The following is a 14588-nucleotide window of genomic DNA, read 5'->3' on the forward strand; positions in this document are numbered from 1 at the left end:
GGGTGAATAGAGTGTTACGGTTACTGTTAGTGCTTAGGTATTCCCAGCCCACAGCTTTTTGAGTCTGCTTGCTAAATTAGGCTAGGCGTCCCCCCCGTCCACGAGCAAGTGAATGCTGATGTTGAATCATCGGTAGGTTGAATCACTCTTTTCTTGCTTATAGACAGGTGACTATTTTCTCAATCCCCTCAAAGTTTGACCTTGCGGGACTGCTTCTCAGCAATGTTCTCTTCCTCCAGCTTGGCGACTGTTGCTGCGAATGCAGCCTCTGCATCGTGCTCCGACAGCCAAACCGTACTGGCCCGATTCCGCAGACGGCGTGAGAGCTGCTGTTCCTCATCGTCCCCAACCTGCGACTGGCCCTGGCCCTCAGAGGCTTGTCGGTGAACAATGCGAAGTAATCGCTCCGTATGAGGTTGCCTCGCTCTGCTATACAGTTCCAGTGCCAGTTGAATACTGCTGTCCAGGAGAGACTGCTCTGCATCCAGCCCTTTAAGAGCATGCCCAAAAGCGAGTCCGAGAGTCAGAGCATCGTCCAAAGCCAAGGAGCCACCGGCTGCGAAAGCCCCCCCATGGGCATGGGCAGCATCACCAATCAGGGTGACTCGAAGGGCTAGAACCCAGGTCGCAAGAGAGTCTCCGATAAAGTTCGGGTAGGGTTTGGTATAGGGAGTGACCTCCGTCAGAGCTCTGACGACAGGATTCCAGTCCTGGAGAGTTATATGAATCAAAGACATCGCGCGAACGAGCCATGGGAATGGATTGACATACCTTGTATCTTTCACGGAGAAACTCCACGCCTCCCTCCTCGTCCCATGAAACGGTCTTCTCGACCTCTTCCGTGGTGCGTGGATCGCTGTACGCGCCGACCGTTGTGTATTGTTGTTTGCCTAGAAAGGATGAGGGTAAGACAGGTGGCTCCGCTTGTTTCGCGCCAACTCCACCTACCCAGGCGAGATGCGAAGAAGTTGTCCTTTGGTCCCCACTATCTTCGAGTTAGCCTTGCGCGATGTCCATTGAGACCAAAGCGGAGTACAAACCCAGTGAATCGAATCTGCGGGAAGATCGGGGACTTTCCCCTCTACCAGTGATGCATCAAATGTGGATCGCATAAACACCTTCCCGCTGAACCGTAGCTTATACTGGGGGATAAATGATTGTCGGACGATCTGCATGCGACCGTCCTGTCAGATCGTGACCGGAAGATAGCGACCCAATGCCAAGTGAAACGCACCGATCTAAGCCCATCAGCTCCGATCAGGATGTCCGCGCGGGCGCTAGTACCATCGTCGAAGTATAGTGAGACACTCTGGTGGTCCGCTTCGGCGCGGACGGTCTTTTTACCCAAGTGGATGGACTCTCGCGGAACATGCTCGAGAAGTGCGCTATGAAGATGGCCTCGATGGAAGCGAGTGGTGGCGTGACGAGGATCGGGCACATCGTTGTGTGTATCGACCGAATGGACTTGGTTCGTCTTCCAGTGCCTGCCAACGATTGACTTTGCGTCAGAATCACGATTGTTCTTGGCATTGATACCTCTTATTCTCACACGAACCTACCGGAAAACCTGCGGAATGCCGCTCGGCGATCTGAATCCTAGTTCATCTGCGAGAGCATTGTGTACCCCCAACCTTTCCAACGTGCGCATGCCCTAGAGGAACAATGGAAGGTTAGCCCAGGTGGCACTTGACTCGCATCCTTTCGGATAGGAAGCTTCATACATTGGGACTGAGCGCAATGCTAGCTCCAATCTCCTTCAGTTCATCCGCCTGCTCATACAATACCACTTTGAGGTTCGGGATGGAGGCTTGGCGAGTGAGAGAGATTGCAGCCGCCAGGCCGGCGATGCCGGCGCCTGCGATCAGCACTCGAACATCGTTTGTGTTCCGAGCCATTGCGGACGAACACAGAGAAGCCGCCTTGTCAGTAAAATGTTGCAGATGAAACTTGTTCAATCGGGAGATGGAGTGTCCAAGGGCGAGAGGAATCTATTCCTCTGGGTATCAAGCACGTCAACCCTGCAGGTGTGACGCGACTACCGCCATGGACCATGGACAGTTCGCTCATCCGCGTCGGTCGCATCGAGGTCACGGAGGTGTGTTGCAAGAATTCATCCAGCAAGGTAGAGAGTATCGGCATGGGCATGCGAGTGCCACGGGGGAGATGAGCTCGCGACACTCTTTACGTATTTGTCATTGCAATGGCAGAGAAGAGTCTGTTGCCTCAGGCATCAGGGAGCTGGGCGGTGGGAGTGACAGCCACGTGATCAGCGCTTCCCTTCAGGCAGCGTCAGGCATAGTCAGGCACCAAAGATGGTGATCCTGCATGTCGCCTGAAGGGGTAAAAGGCCCCAAGGGTGTAATCCATATCGGTGTATTATTATTTCTAGTGGTGCCCAGTGAGTACTGAGTACGGAGTACTCCTGAGAGCGGATCCATGCGGGACGTTGGGTTCATCAAATCTCTGCAGATCGGCGGCACCTACCTTACTTTAGACTAAATTCACCTGTGAAGCAGTGTGATGACGGTGATGCACATATTCTGTCCTGTACTGTACCTTTCTCCGCAACCCTCCAGCCACGAGGGTGGAAATACGAAAAAGCCGTTGAAGCGAAGAGACCCTACCATGGTTCTGTCCTCTCCGGTTGAGCATCGGCCGAACGGGCCCATTCGGCCATGGCATGGCTATGTGGCCATGTCGGCCCTGCCTTTGCGGGCGAAGCAAGACCAGAACCATCTTCGAGTTACTCACATACTCGTAGGTACTCTTCTATGTACTTCGGTGTAGGGTGTGTAGGATGACCGTCCGGAGCGATTATGTTTTCCATTTCCGTGCACATCGAAACGGGGTGTAATTCAGAGGTAAGACCACCCATCCCCGGCGGTCGCAGGTGATTCGGAATGGTCACAGATTACCGAACCGTCACCAGAGATCAATACGCAGACCCATTGGATCGATAGGGATCGGTGGACGGTGGATGATGGTGGATGGATCGCTCTCCTCCGACCGATCATTTCGGCTACTTCACCCTCGACTTATCGCCACTGGATGACGTGGCCACCAGGCACCTGGGGCCGGGGAAAGGGCCTTAGTCATTTTGGATCGATTGAATGACTGAATGGTTTGCAGAGTCGAATGAAACTTGCGAGGAACCGAAGCCCCAGCCCCACTCAAACACCCTTCTTACTGATTGCTTGCCCTTACCCTACCTTTTCCCGTACAGTATTTGAGTAGTACTTCTTAAACCTGGTTACCACTACTGCCGTCTCCCGTAGTGTATGGAGTCCCATTGTGTACTGCAGTACCCAGTAACTACGCAGTACAGTACCTACCTACTAGTTATACTGTCCACCATCATTACGGGTCCTGTCAATTCGCCTTTCTTTTATAAATATAGACCATGGCTGTCGACAATTCGCATGACGGCATCGTCCACGACTTCTATTAATTGACTCTCCCCGCGAATTATTTTGTTTTCTGCCATTCTCCAGACAGACTCTCCACCATGGATGACCCCCATGACCCCCAGCCGGTAGTGACCGTCCAGCAGGCCAAACGCAAGCAACGGCCAGTCTATTCATGTTTACCTTGCCACCAGCGAAAAGTGAAGGTGAACCTCCCAACCAACACTTCAACCAACCATACAATTTGTTTCCTTCCAAATGTCCCTCTCTCGATAACACGAACATGGGCTTATCAGGACCCGTGCCGCATAGTGCAACCGGGTGTTACCGTGTAAATCATGCTGTTTGCGTGGTCTCCCCGAAGAGTGCACATTCCCTCGATCCGCCGAGGAGCAGAACTATATCAGTCAATCCGAGTACATCACCCAGCTGGAAGAGCGATGTCGGACCTTGGAACGACGATTAGCCCACCTCGAAGCGGTGCGACAACTGGTTATGCACAGTGCCAACGAAACTCCCCGCGAGCAGTCCCAGGGTCCGACCGGGTCAGATCTGCTAGGGGACAATGAAAAGGGAAAAGGTGGGTGTCGACCGATCACTACCGACCTGAAGGAGGGAGGCAGGGATGTCTCGAAGCCGAGCCAGTTGGAACCATTGAACTCACGGTGTCTTAGACTCGACCCTCGGACCGGATGAGGACAATCCCGAGGACAAAGACGAGGACAAAGACGAGGAGGAGGAGGAGGGGGACAACGAAGCCAATGATGAAGATGCCGACGGAGTCAAGATTCCCCTGGAGTGTTCCCCGGGTGCAGCTGTTTTGGACATCTTCATCGAACGCCTGATCGAAGACTGTTGCCCACTCAGCAAGCGCGAGACTGGGCTTAAACGATTTATCCTGAGCGATGCATCCCAGATGAGAAGTCGATCGGAACTGCTGCAGGTCGCCTTTGAAAACACTGCGTTGATGTTCATCGGTCGCACCTGGGGAGACCGAGCTATTGAGATGGCGGGCCATCGGCATAACATGTACGCAATCCGCATGATGCGTCGGGCTCTTCGACGGTGTAGTGGTCGAACTGTGCCCTTGGACGTGTTTGTCGCCGCCTTCATTTTCATTATACGCGAGGTGTTCACCGGTGATAGTGGCGCCTTGATGAAGCACTTGCTTGGGGCCGCGCAGCTGCTACAGTCGCGCAAACCCGAGGAACATCAAACCGGCATTGCCCACGCCATCTTTCTGGACCATCGCATTTACTGGGTAGGAGAGCGAATCACTTTCTTCCTCCAACAACACGTTCTGACTGACTGAGTCGAAATACACACAGATCGCGGGCTCAATCCTTCTCCGGCGCCCATTATTTCTGGTTCATCCGGATTGGATGAAAATCCCCTGGGCTCACAAGCCGAAAGATCTTCTTCACCAGCTGCTAGATATTGGGGCAGAGGTGCCCTGCTACCTTTCCCAGACGGAGAAATACCAAGCGGAACTGGCATCCGGACGGCTCAAGTACGAGGAACTGTTGAATGGGCATGGCTCCCCAAGTGGCTGGGCACAGACTCTCGAAAGTCGCCTGGAGAGCTGGTACCACCACCACATCGCCACCTATCCCCACGGATCCATCGTCGAGTCCGATCACAAATTGGATGCTTCCTTCCCCAATTTCGCCTGTCACCACCCGGACGACGGACATATTTTCACTCCCCGTCTCTTGACCTACCCCGACCTCCTGCTTACCACTGTGATGTGCTACTACTGGGCTCTACGCATCACTATCGCGGGTGCCAATCCAACTCCACCTTCACGCAATGAGCAGTATCAGTGGGCCTGCAACATCTGCCGGAGCTTGGAGGCGTACATTACCAAGGGTCCCCGCTGTTTTATGTATCGCATTCTATACCCCATTATTGTAGCATACCAGACATTCGAGCGGGGCTCCGTCGAGCGCGGCTTTGTCGACAAACTCTGTCGTCGCTTGGACGAATTATACCAGGTTAATGTCTTTCTCAACCTTATGGCCCAGATCGGCAACGCGATGGAGCTGCCGGGGATCTGATCCTTCTCGTTTTCTCCCCTTCTTTCTCTCTACTTCGGTCCTCTTTAGCTGACCCCCACAATTTCGGAGCATTTTAGCGATGACGATGAAAGAAGAAATGACATGATACCTGATCGATACGCGATTGCCTTTTGTTTTTGTTTTTTTTTTTCTTGAATTGTATGTTTTGATTTTGTTTTCTCTTTTTTTTCCCTTTGCATTTGCCCCGGTCCTCCCCCCTGTTGAGCACGAAGGGTGGAGCATTCGGGCTGGAGGGGGATTGGCCGCGGGATTCTGGATATGCGAGTATTTGTCATGGCATGGTTCAGAGCGACCTAGAACGGCCTTTTGGATTGTGATGCGCCACAGTCGCACTGAGCATTTAGTGGATATCATAATCAAAAACAATAGAGATAAATGAGCAGAAGAGTTGGAAGCATCTACCAAGATCAATTGTTCGTCTTCACTGGCAGTGAACATACTATCGTAGGATTGGCGAGACACGATCGGAAGCGATCAATTGTCCTGTACATCATGGATAGTGCGACATGGGCCTGCAGAGACTCAGACCGACTTGCTAATATGACCTTGTGGACCGACCACTCCGTCCACTCCTAGGGGTTCCGTGGAATGGGCATAACCAAAGCCTATCCAGTCCAATCCCTCACCTCCTGACGCTAGTTTCACTCGCATAAGACACACTAGTGGTTTGGCACTGCCACCTTGGCTTCATTCGCTGCAATCGCCCAAGCGGTATCGGCTACTCCCTTCAATGCCCACCTCAGGGCTGGGGACAATTTGCGGTCCCCTTCCTTCACCGGCGGAGGAAGGCTGGGACAGGTTAGACTGACAGATGAACAATTGCACAAAGCAGCTTACGGGAGTAGTTCAAATTGACTCCACTACCGAAAGAAGAGGGCAAACGGCCTGGTTGCGGGCTCCCGGAGTCGGTCGAATTGTAGGAAGGGGCTTTTCTGGGCCCTCAATGGACAACGAAATATGGAGAAGCTTTAATGTTCGATGTACAAAGGGAGAGACAGCTACACAAACCCACCCCGAGTGGAGAAACGGACTCCCTAACGGCTCCCCGGTGGTATTTTATATTGCATCAAGGTGCTTACACCAGCTGTACCTCATTTCCACCCACCGCAAGTGCTGACCACCAAGGTACAGAATATGTGAAATGATGATGAGCCTCAAGAAGGAGCAACGCCGTCTGTCCTGAGAAGCCTTTGATGCTCCTAACCCTGCCGGGCAATACGCGAATGCAGTGGACTTGAACATTGTTCGCCAACAAGATCTGCCCAAGCCAGGGAGATGGATCGATCGGCGATGGGGATCACCTGGAGCTCCGAACATCAAGCGGACGTTTTCACGGGGGGACAGTTGCTGTCTTTCTAGTGTATTTGTGCGATTACAGCCTAAGGGGAAAATTCCCTTCCCTTTGACCAGCTGGCTAAGCCGGGGCCGCTTGTGCAGTGGGCTTGCTCCCTTTCCTAAGCGAGGCCAAGAGGTTGGCGCACGAAGATTCCTGCGACCACAATCACTTTCTCAACCTTGAAGACTCCAGCCTCCTCCGTCATGAGCAGTCCGGATGCTTACCAAATACTCGCAAGTATTCGCAAATGTTCTTCCGGACTGGTACCGCCACTAAGCCCTGCGCCCGCGCTCTTTGTACAGCAAGACTAGGTAGCCACTAGTAGCTTCACCCACAGATGGGCGTTTGCACGCCCCAGCATAATCATTGGGGCCTGCAGTCACCTCCTCCTGGAACCCCCGTCCTAGTAACCGGCAACTCTGTGGTGAATGGCCAAGTTGCATGCAGGGTTAGGAACTGCGGTCAGAATCTAGTCGGTGTCAATCTCAGTCATCTTCTTGCTCCTCCCCGGCGGATCAGAGTATATATTGAAGTGGCATTCTCCAGAGGCAGAATGTCCATGGTGGTCTCGAATAAGCAAAATATGGTTCCTGACTTGGTTGGTTTGGTAGACTGGTGGTAGACCCTGTGCCTGACACATTCTCAGCAAATGGACGGATGAGTTCGGGCAAGGACTGCGAGTCGGGATTCAGGCGCTGCAGGCGATTTAGCGTGGGTGTAGGGCCGGTGGGGATGCAAAGGTTTATCGCCGAACATAACCTTGAAGGCTGGAAAATTACGCAGTACTGTATTTTACTTTGAACAAAAAACAAAAATAAAAAGTGCAAACCGTTTGAATGGTCCCGCCCGTTGTGCCCCGTTATGATGTCATCACCTTCCCCTGTCACCCAGACTCAACAATCCAACAAAAAGCCTTCTAACATGACAGCATCAGACAATGATATCGTTGTCCCCCTCGTCATCATAGAAAGAGGACTATCTGCAAGGCAACCATTTGCCCTATGGCTTGACCCCGTCGTCATAATTTAGCATAAACAGGTTGACCGGAACAAAACAGCACTGATGAATCCATCCCTTGATCGCGTACACATGGTGGATGCATACTACTTGTATCCGTGGGTGGCCAGGGCCAGTGATTTCCAGCGGCAAAGGTGACAGCTCGCAACCGACTCCGCCTCAAACACGTGGATGAATCATGACGAGGCTTTGAGTCATCAAGAGAATAGGATTAAATAACCAATGGTATTTCTAAAGCAACAAAAAATAGAAAAGCGGTAGAGGAGAATCCTCGGCGCAATACTGAGTAGCACCGGTCCTAAGCCCAGAGCTCGATGGAACCTTATTCTTATTTCAACTCGACTAAGTAGACCAGGCTCAGCAGAAAAGTACGGTACATTACAGGCTACTTTGCATAAGACTATGTAATCCGCTACATGATGATCAGTGAGGGAGTCACGTGAGTTATTATGCCTTCGGTCGGCTTAAGGATAAACTCGACATGTATATGGCAGGCGCATCATAAAGATTATTAAGTGAGCGCAAGTTTGCCAGGCAACATCTACCTATACAGCCACTCTCAGCTTTTGCCCTCTTCCCCCCCTCACCTCCCCGACAACAGTAGTACTGCAGACCGATACCATGCACCGGTGGCATAGAGTCGCAGAATACACATTGCGGAGCTATTTCATTCAATCGCGTGATGTCGGCCCTGTGGCTTGGCACTATTGATGAGTCAAATATCCAGTTAAGGAGACGTGGGACTAGAAGCTGGATAGACTGCGATTAAGAGAATCCTTCTTTCACAATCTGGGCCGAAAGTGCCCAGCCCCGTATTATAAGGGGGCGGGTGCAGGATACTAACTTGAGTGGACTTCGCTATATAGATATAGAAGGGGAGTACCTAATTTGTCATGACCTTGACGCAACAGACTCTGTTGATATGGTTATACTTAGTCTAGAATACCCACACACTTCAATGAAAAGAAGGGCTGACTCCCTGAATTAGTGTTGTTGTTAACTACGCAGCTCGTCTTGCTAGCACCAGCACAGGTCATGTGATGGTCCGATCGTGTATCTACTCTGTCGAACTTGACTGAAGATAACTAAGTGACAAAGCCGATCAAGTCCATGAGATTCTAATATCCACGGAGTCTAACACAAATCTACGCTACCTATTATAGTTGTGGCTGTAGTTAAAGAGAAAGTATGGCGTAGTCGATCACCACCCCCTCCGGGCTGGGGTGCCGTTGGATGGAGGCACAGAGCCGATGCTGTATGTATTGACCAAGGCCCCCGATATTTCTCACTTTTAGACCAACGGAAGACGGTCCTTGGGTTTGAAAAGGCCCTTACTTACAGGGAGCAACCCGCTAGTCATGATAAGTGTTTATACTGGCTGGACAAACTCGGCTCTTGTCCGGTCCGTCGTTCCTTGGCAACCACCTCAGGCATCGCACAAATAAGTTGCTGACATAAAAGATATTAATATGGAGCCATCCACACTATCGTGTGAGAGATTCCTTAAGCGTCAATAAGACAATGCTCAGATGACTACAAGCCAAAAGCCTCTTACTTTCTCGACTACTCAACAGCAAGATAATTACTAGTGACTAAAATATGCCACCTCGGTGCTTAGATGAAAATTCATCTACATTTGTTGTAACAAAACCAAGTTCCTTCCTACCGCAGAAAGATTATCTGAAGAGTTATTTCCCAGCATGCGGTTCATACGCGTGGACTGGGGGAGGGACCTCGCGCAATGGATAACAAGGATGTCAAGTCTTTGCTCCCAGATGGTGTCCTTGGTGTGACAGCATCGAAAGCCAGGAAGACGGACGTTTTTGCCCTTGATCACTCATCTCAGACACCGAAGATTGTGACCGCTTATTCTGATATTGGCCTCCACAGATTCGGCAATTGGGTCGAGCCAGACTCAGACAGGACATGCAAGGAGGACTTAGAGCAAGCATACTTGAATCAGCAAGAGTAATTGAAGCACGTTATTCTGGAATCATTCGCATCAATATGGAAGATGGGCAGTTGTTCATCAGCTCTGCGCACATGGTCTATGATCTGATGAGTTTATTGAAAAGGGTCAAGAAAGCGGTAGGAAACTAGCACGACGCAGGGATCGACGAAAGAATTGAGGCTTGTCAGTTTTATGCCAGCTATAAAACTCACGTGAGAGCGAATATGATCGAACTAAAGGTTTTGGAATACCCTTAGCCAAGCGAAAAGCCAAATTTTAGCTGGCTATCGTGCTTCGCGACGCAGGGATCAGATGTATAGGTGTCTAAAACTATCAAGGCATCCCCAAGGCCAAGGTAGACGCAGGAGTCAAAATCATGGACCAATGCAGTGAGTCACAGGGTTTTCACCCATCGTCTTACTCGGCTTTCGCCGTTCATCTTCAAGGCGGACAAAAAGAAGTCATTTAATAGCACCATGCTAACATCATTCGCGAGGAAACTGGAAACCGAGCACCTTCATTCTAGCAAAACCTCTCCTCCTCGGGTGTTTCACCCTGAAGAGCGCGACGCTGCAGATAATGATCTCCCTCCCCGTTTCCGCGGTGCTGGCTATCCTCCACCTATTGCCACGGGGCTCGGCACGGACTCTACAAAGGACATTTGTCGCGCCAGATGACATTAATTTCGATCCATTCCCTTGGAGAGGAAGCGGGTGATGTTGGGGTATCCTAAGGGCGGCCATGGTCACAGAAATGGGCTGGGCGTGTGACTCTACCATCATTTGCTTGATGCGACTCATTGCGTCCTTTTAGACGAGGCTTCAATTGTCAATCGATAGCTGCCGTCAATGTATGGGTCAGAAGTAATCATATTTGATTTGAAGAGAATTTGGGGCGACATACTGGAGTTTAACCTTTTCACAATCGAGTCATGAAAGAGCCCATTGCCCAATGAGGTGATTAAATCACCGTCTGAAGCTGGAGGTCGAGAGGCGCCTGCCGTCGGTCGATGACTATTCCACATTCCTCGGTGTATTGAGGCATGGCTTGGGACTAGCCTTAGGAGATTGGACCGCGATCCGAATCAGATAGAATCAGCAACTGCTGGATTACTTGTGCGGTGGCGTATTAGAATGAGGGCGTAGGGTCGCCTTTGTCTCTGCGTGGTCGGGGCGTTTCGTCCGATGCTATGGATTCCATATTAGCTCCATTCGCGTGCGAAGCCCGGGAGCTAGACAGACGTAATCTGTCGGAGCCCTAACGGGCAGCATGGCTAAAGCGAAAAAGAAGACGTGAAGAAGATGGCAGCTCCCGCGTTCGAAGTCTGTTTTTTCTTTACCCATCTCCTGTTCTTTGTCATCTTTGCTGAAAGATCTGCCCCATTTCGGTGAAGTGAGATATACTATAGGCGGAGCGCAGCGCATAAGACTAGACACACTGGAAAATTCATCCTGGACGAATTGTTAGGAGGCGATATATCAATGTCGGCATCGTCATTTAGCCATTTCGGAACCACTGGGACAGACTTATCAATGGCTACCAAGATTTCCCAAGACCCGCACGTCTGCTCTGCAGTGGTACGTTGTTCGAGTTACTCTCACTAGGGTCGTGGCCAGAGTGGATTAAGGATAGCCGGCCTACTAAGACATGCGCTTTTCGCTCGGAAGGTCCGATGCATCTTTTCCGAGCGCCATAGCACGAAAGAATCCGGGTGGGTGTCTGATGACGACGGATCGGATTGAAGAGGGCGGTCGATGCTCGGTTAGGATACCTGTGCATGCGCGGACTCGCGACGGCGCGGCGGGCATGAGGTTATCTCTCTATAGACACAAGGACTTGTTCCGGTTACGGTCACATTTGGAGGTACTAGGTAAATCAGAGAAGCCACAATCAGAAGAGTGAGTAGAAAGGAGTATAATTTGAAGGATCTGACGAGCGTCAAGTGGATTGGATGTAATGGCAGATTGGACAAGTGAATACATGTTGGCGCCCAAGAGTGTCCGCTAGAGTCTCCCTTCCCCCGCGGCTTCTTTTTGGCCTGATTGGACAGCGAAGGTCAGACCCATCCAGAGTGGCGTCTCAAAATATATGGAGCAGCTGCTGGGGATCAAAACGAAATGCGTACGATCTAAAGAAATACTTATCTCCCGTCGCTCATTCAAAGTGATCAGGAAAGGTTAATTGTAGCACTTGGGAATTCAGCAGCAAATAGGCGCATTAGGCAGGAGGCAGTAGCACACTAGAGCACATCAAATAAATACCCGTCCGACCAGGATATGGCTTAGAAATATTCCTACAATTCCTGCTGTTGCCCCTGAATGCTCCATCCCGAGGTCAAAGTTCGTGCTTGGGCTAATTCTTCTTCCGTCGGCATATTCACGACCATCAAGTAAAGCACCTTCTATCCGGATTGTCAGTCATTTAGCAGGAAGGGAGACGGGTTGGATGGAACTCCCATACCGTTTTAAGTAGCTTTTTCAAACCGAGGCCTCCGCCTACACGTCCACCAGTTGTAGCGCGGGATGGTTGTTGTTGCTGGTACTCACCTCCATCAAAGTACCCGGAACTTGCCACCCCATACGGCGCTGGTGGATTCTCTCGGCTGGTGTCGTACTTTTGCTGATTACGATGGGCCGCCACCTGGGAAGCAGCTAGGTTGACCAGCCCGAGGAGACCACCACCGCCTTGTCTTCCTCCTAATCTGCGTCCGGTCTCGCCCCGGGCGCCCAAGCCACGATTTTGCTGTAAAGCCCCTCTCATCCCGCTCACAGACAAACTACTGTGCATGGGATGCGTGGGATCGGCGTACTTGGAAGCAAATTCTGGTTTTCCAGCTTGAGTGAGATGGCTATCGGGGTTCTCGGCGAGCTGCAGCAAGTGTATATTGGTCAGTGAAGTGGTCATAAGCCAACTGTGAAAAGAAGTGGTCAACCGGTGATACTGACAAATTTGGCTTGTGCCCTGCGGTCGAGGTAATCATCTAGAAACTGCTTTCCGCGCTCCATCTTCTTCTTGAAGCCAGCTTGCTCATCCTTGGACGCCATAGCGAGGAAGTCCAGACCCGGGAAGATGAGCTCCGCCGTCTGGATTGACTCAATGCCGTTAGTGACACCGCTCGAAGACTGGAATCGATGCGACATTCGCCCTTGGCCATCCATCGTGCCTTGGATAGTGGTGTTAATATCCATGTTAGTGCGAGCGCCGGAGGCTGTAGCGTCCCATGTCATCACGAGACAATAGAGCCCACGCGGTCGGAAGAACTCTTGGTTCAGCTTGTCGAGGGCTTTGTTTTGTCTGATGATGTCATTGTCAGTAAAATAGTTTGCACAATAACATAAGACGTGGGAAGGGTGATGATTACCGATACCGACTCTGTGCCTCGATTGCAACATCGGTAGCAACCATGATCGCCACAGATATAGCCGTGGAGATTGCGAAGGGCAGCGGCGTTGCCGCTAACGATGCCAGGTTGATGGCGTTCATCCACGGATTGGCAAGGCTTGCTTCGTTGAGTGTCTCAATCATGTCGAACCAGGTCTCCTGGTCAATGCCGACGGTTTCCAGATCAGGGGCATAGGCGCGGATGAATCCGCGCTTCTTGTCCTTAGGACGGCGCTGAGGAACCGCAACCGGGTATAGAAGTTTGGTATCGGGATTTAGCAAAGCAGCAGGAGGAGGAGGACGACGAAGGAGAAAAGCGGCAATGACTTTGTCTGGGTTGGCAGTTCCCTGTTTGCTCTTCCTGGGCGCGTACTCGGGGCTCTTCAAGACCTGCTCCTGCGCTTCATCGAGCTCCCACGAGTACTCGAGATCGTGCCGGGCAGTAGGTGAGTCGACTCGGGCTGGACTTGCGGCATCCGGAACTTCTTGGTTCTCCCTAAGAGGTGTTGTTGTATATGGCGGAGGCAAGGAAGAGGCAGAATGTGATACATCTTCTTGTTTGTGTTGTTCTAGGGTTCGATCTTGTTCTTCTGATGGTGCTTGCACTTGCTGTTCTTGATCTTGTTTCTCTTTGGCAGCTTTCCTTGCCTTCTTGTATTTGTGAACTTCCGTTGCAAAACCGATGCCCGAAGTGATCCCATGGACCAGGGTGCCAATGGGACCCCCGTGTTCTGAGCGTGACAGGGACATTATCGTGTCCTGTGGTGCGGTGTGGTGGAATGGTTGTCAACAATGATGTCCAAGATCTCTCTGAACAAAGCAGCAGAGAGTTGTCTCAAAGCTTTCTGGGAGAAGTGCCGACTGAAGTCTCTTTTAATAAGACAATTGAGAATTAGGCGGACAAGGAAATGATCCTTGCAAGCACAGCCCCGCGGGCGGGGCGTAAGCGGGGTGCCGGATAAGGCTTGGAGTGCGAGAAATTACTAGTCCTTTTTGGGCAACCAGCTCGGTCGCCCCTCCTTCTTGCCAAAAAGCTTAAAGTTAGTTGCACTGTATGTATGTACGCAGGCTATGCAACTGCGCCACAGGGGCTGATGGACACAACGAAGAGCGCAATATAGTATATCGGGCACAAAGCACGAGTCTTACCGACATTAAGGCCCCCTGACATGGAAAACCACAGAAGAGAGAATACACTTGATAATCAGGCTCTTGTTCACACTCGTCGCAGATGATGGGTAACTACTTTATCCAAGGAAATTCTGGCCGCTTAACACGGCTTGATAACTACTAAGTAGATACTAGACCGCGCTAGGAGTTGGACAAACATGCTGTTAGGAACTACTTGACGCAGTAAACACACTGGTTAGGCAAAACAAGCAAGATAGTTAAAAACAGTCTTCTATTAATTTTAAAACTAA

At 51.1% G+C, this 14588-nt stretch overlaps 3 protein-coding genes across 3 annotated transcripts; 1 reads left to right on the forward strand and 2 right to left on the reverse strand.

Annotated features, from left to right (window-relative positions):
* Nucleotides 1–188: 188 nt before the first annotated feature.
* BO66DRAFT_406443 (FAD/NAD(P)-binding domain-containing protein) lies at nucleotides 189–1895 on the reverse strand (the record flags this gene model as incomplete). Its single annotated transcript, XM_025649017.1, has 7 exons — nucleotides 189–710; nucleotides 772–890; nucleotides 949–985; nucleotides 1041–1184; nucleotides 1235–1484; nucleotides 1560–1651; nucleotides 1722–1895. 7 exons carry the CDS (start codon nucleotides 1893–1895, stop codon nucleotides 189–191), a joined length of 1338 nt encoding a protein of 445 aa, XP_025498232.1.
* A 1610-nt stretch (nucleotides 1896–3505) lies between these two features.
* BO66DRAFT_385621 (uncharacterized protein) lies at nucleotides 3506–5863 on the forward strand (the record flags this gene model as incomplete). Its single annotated transcript, XM_025646150.1, has 4 exons — nucleotides 3506–3610; nucleotides 3717–3939; nucleotides 4079–4665; nucleotides 4733–5863. The coding sequence occupies 4 exons, from the start codon at nucleotides 3506–3508 to the stop codon at nucleotides 5459–5461; spliced, it is 1644 nt and encodes a 547-aa protein (XP_025498233.1). The 3' UTR covers nucleotides 5462–5863.
* A 5855-nt stretch (nucleotides 5864–11718) lies between these two features.
* BO66DRAFT_361146 (uncharacterized protein) lies at nucleotides 11719–13983 on the reverse strand. Its single transcript, XM_025645026.1, has 4 exons — nucleotides 13148–13983; nucleotides 12732–13080; nucleotides 12247–12654; nucleotides 11719–12187 (listed from the first exon to the last, which is right to left on the reverse strand). Exons 1-4 carry the CDS (start codon nucleotides 13915–13917, stop codon nucleotides 12080–12082), a joined length of 1635 nt encoding a protein of 544 aa, XP_025498234.1. The 5' UTR covers nucleotides 13918–13983; the 3' UTR covers nucleotides 11719–12079.
* Nucleotides 13984–14588: the final 605 nt, after the last annotated feature.

This window comes from Aspergillus aculeatinus (genome assembly GCF_003184765.1).
Source record: "Aspergillus aculeatinus CBS 121060 unplaced genomic scaffold BO66scaffold_81, whole genome shotgun sequence".
Lineage (NCBI taxonomy): Eukaryota > Fungi > Ascomycota > Eurotiomycetes > Eurotiales > Aspergillaceae > Aspergillus > Aspergillus aculeatinus.

Excerpts from the sequence above, each read along its gene's own strand:
- BO66DRAFT_361146 (XM_025645026.1), bottom strand. The coding sequence starts at position 13,917 with ATGTCCCTGTCACGCTCAGAACACGGGGGTCCCATTGGCACCCTGGTC. Across the intron at positions 12,655-12,731 it reads GCAGGGCACAAGCCAAATTT|CTCGCCGAGAACCCCGATAG; the intron begins GTCAGTATCACC and ends CACTTGCTGCAG. Across the intron at positions 12,188-12,246 it reads TGAAAAAGCTACTTAAAACG|AAGGTGCTTTACTTGATGGT; the intron begins GTATGGGAGTTC and ends CAATCCGGATAG.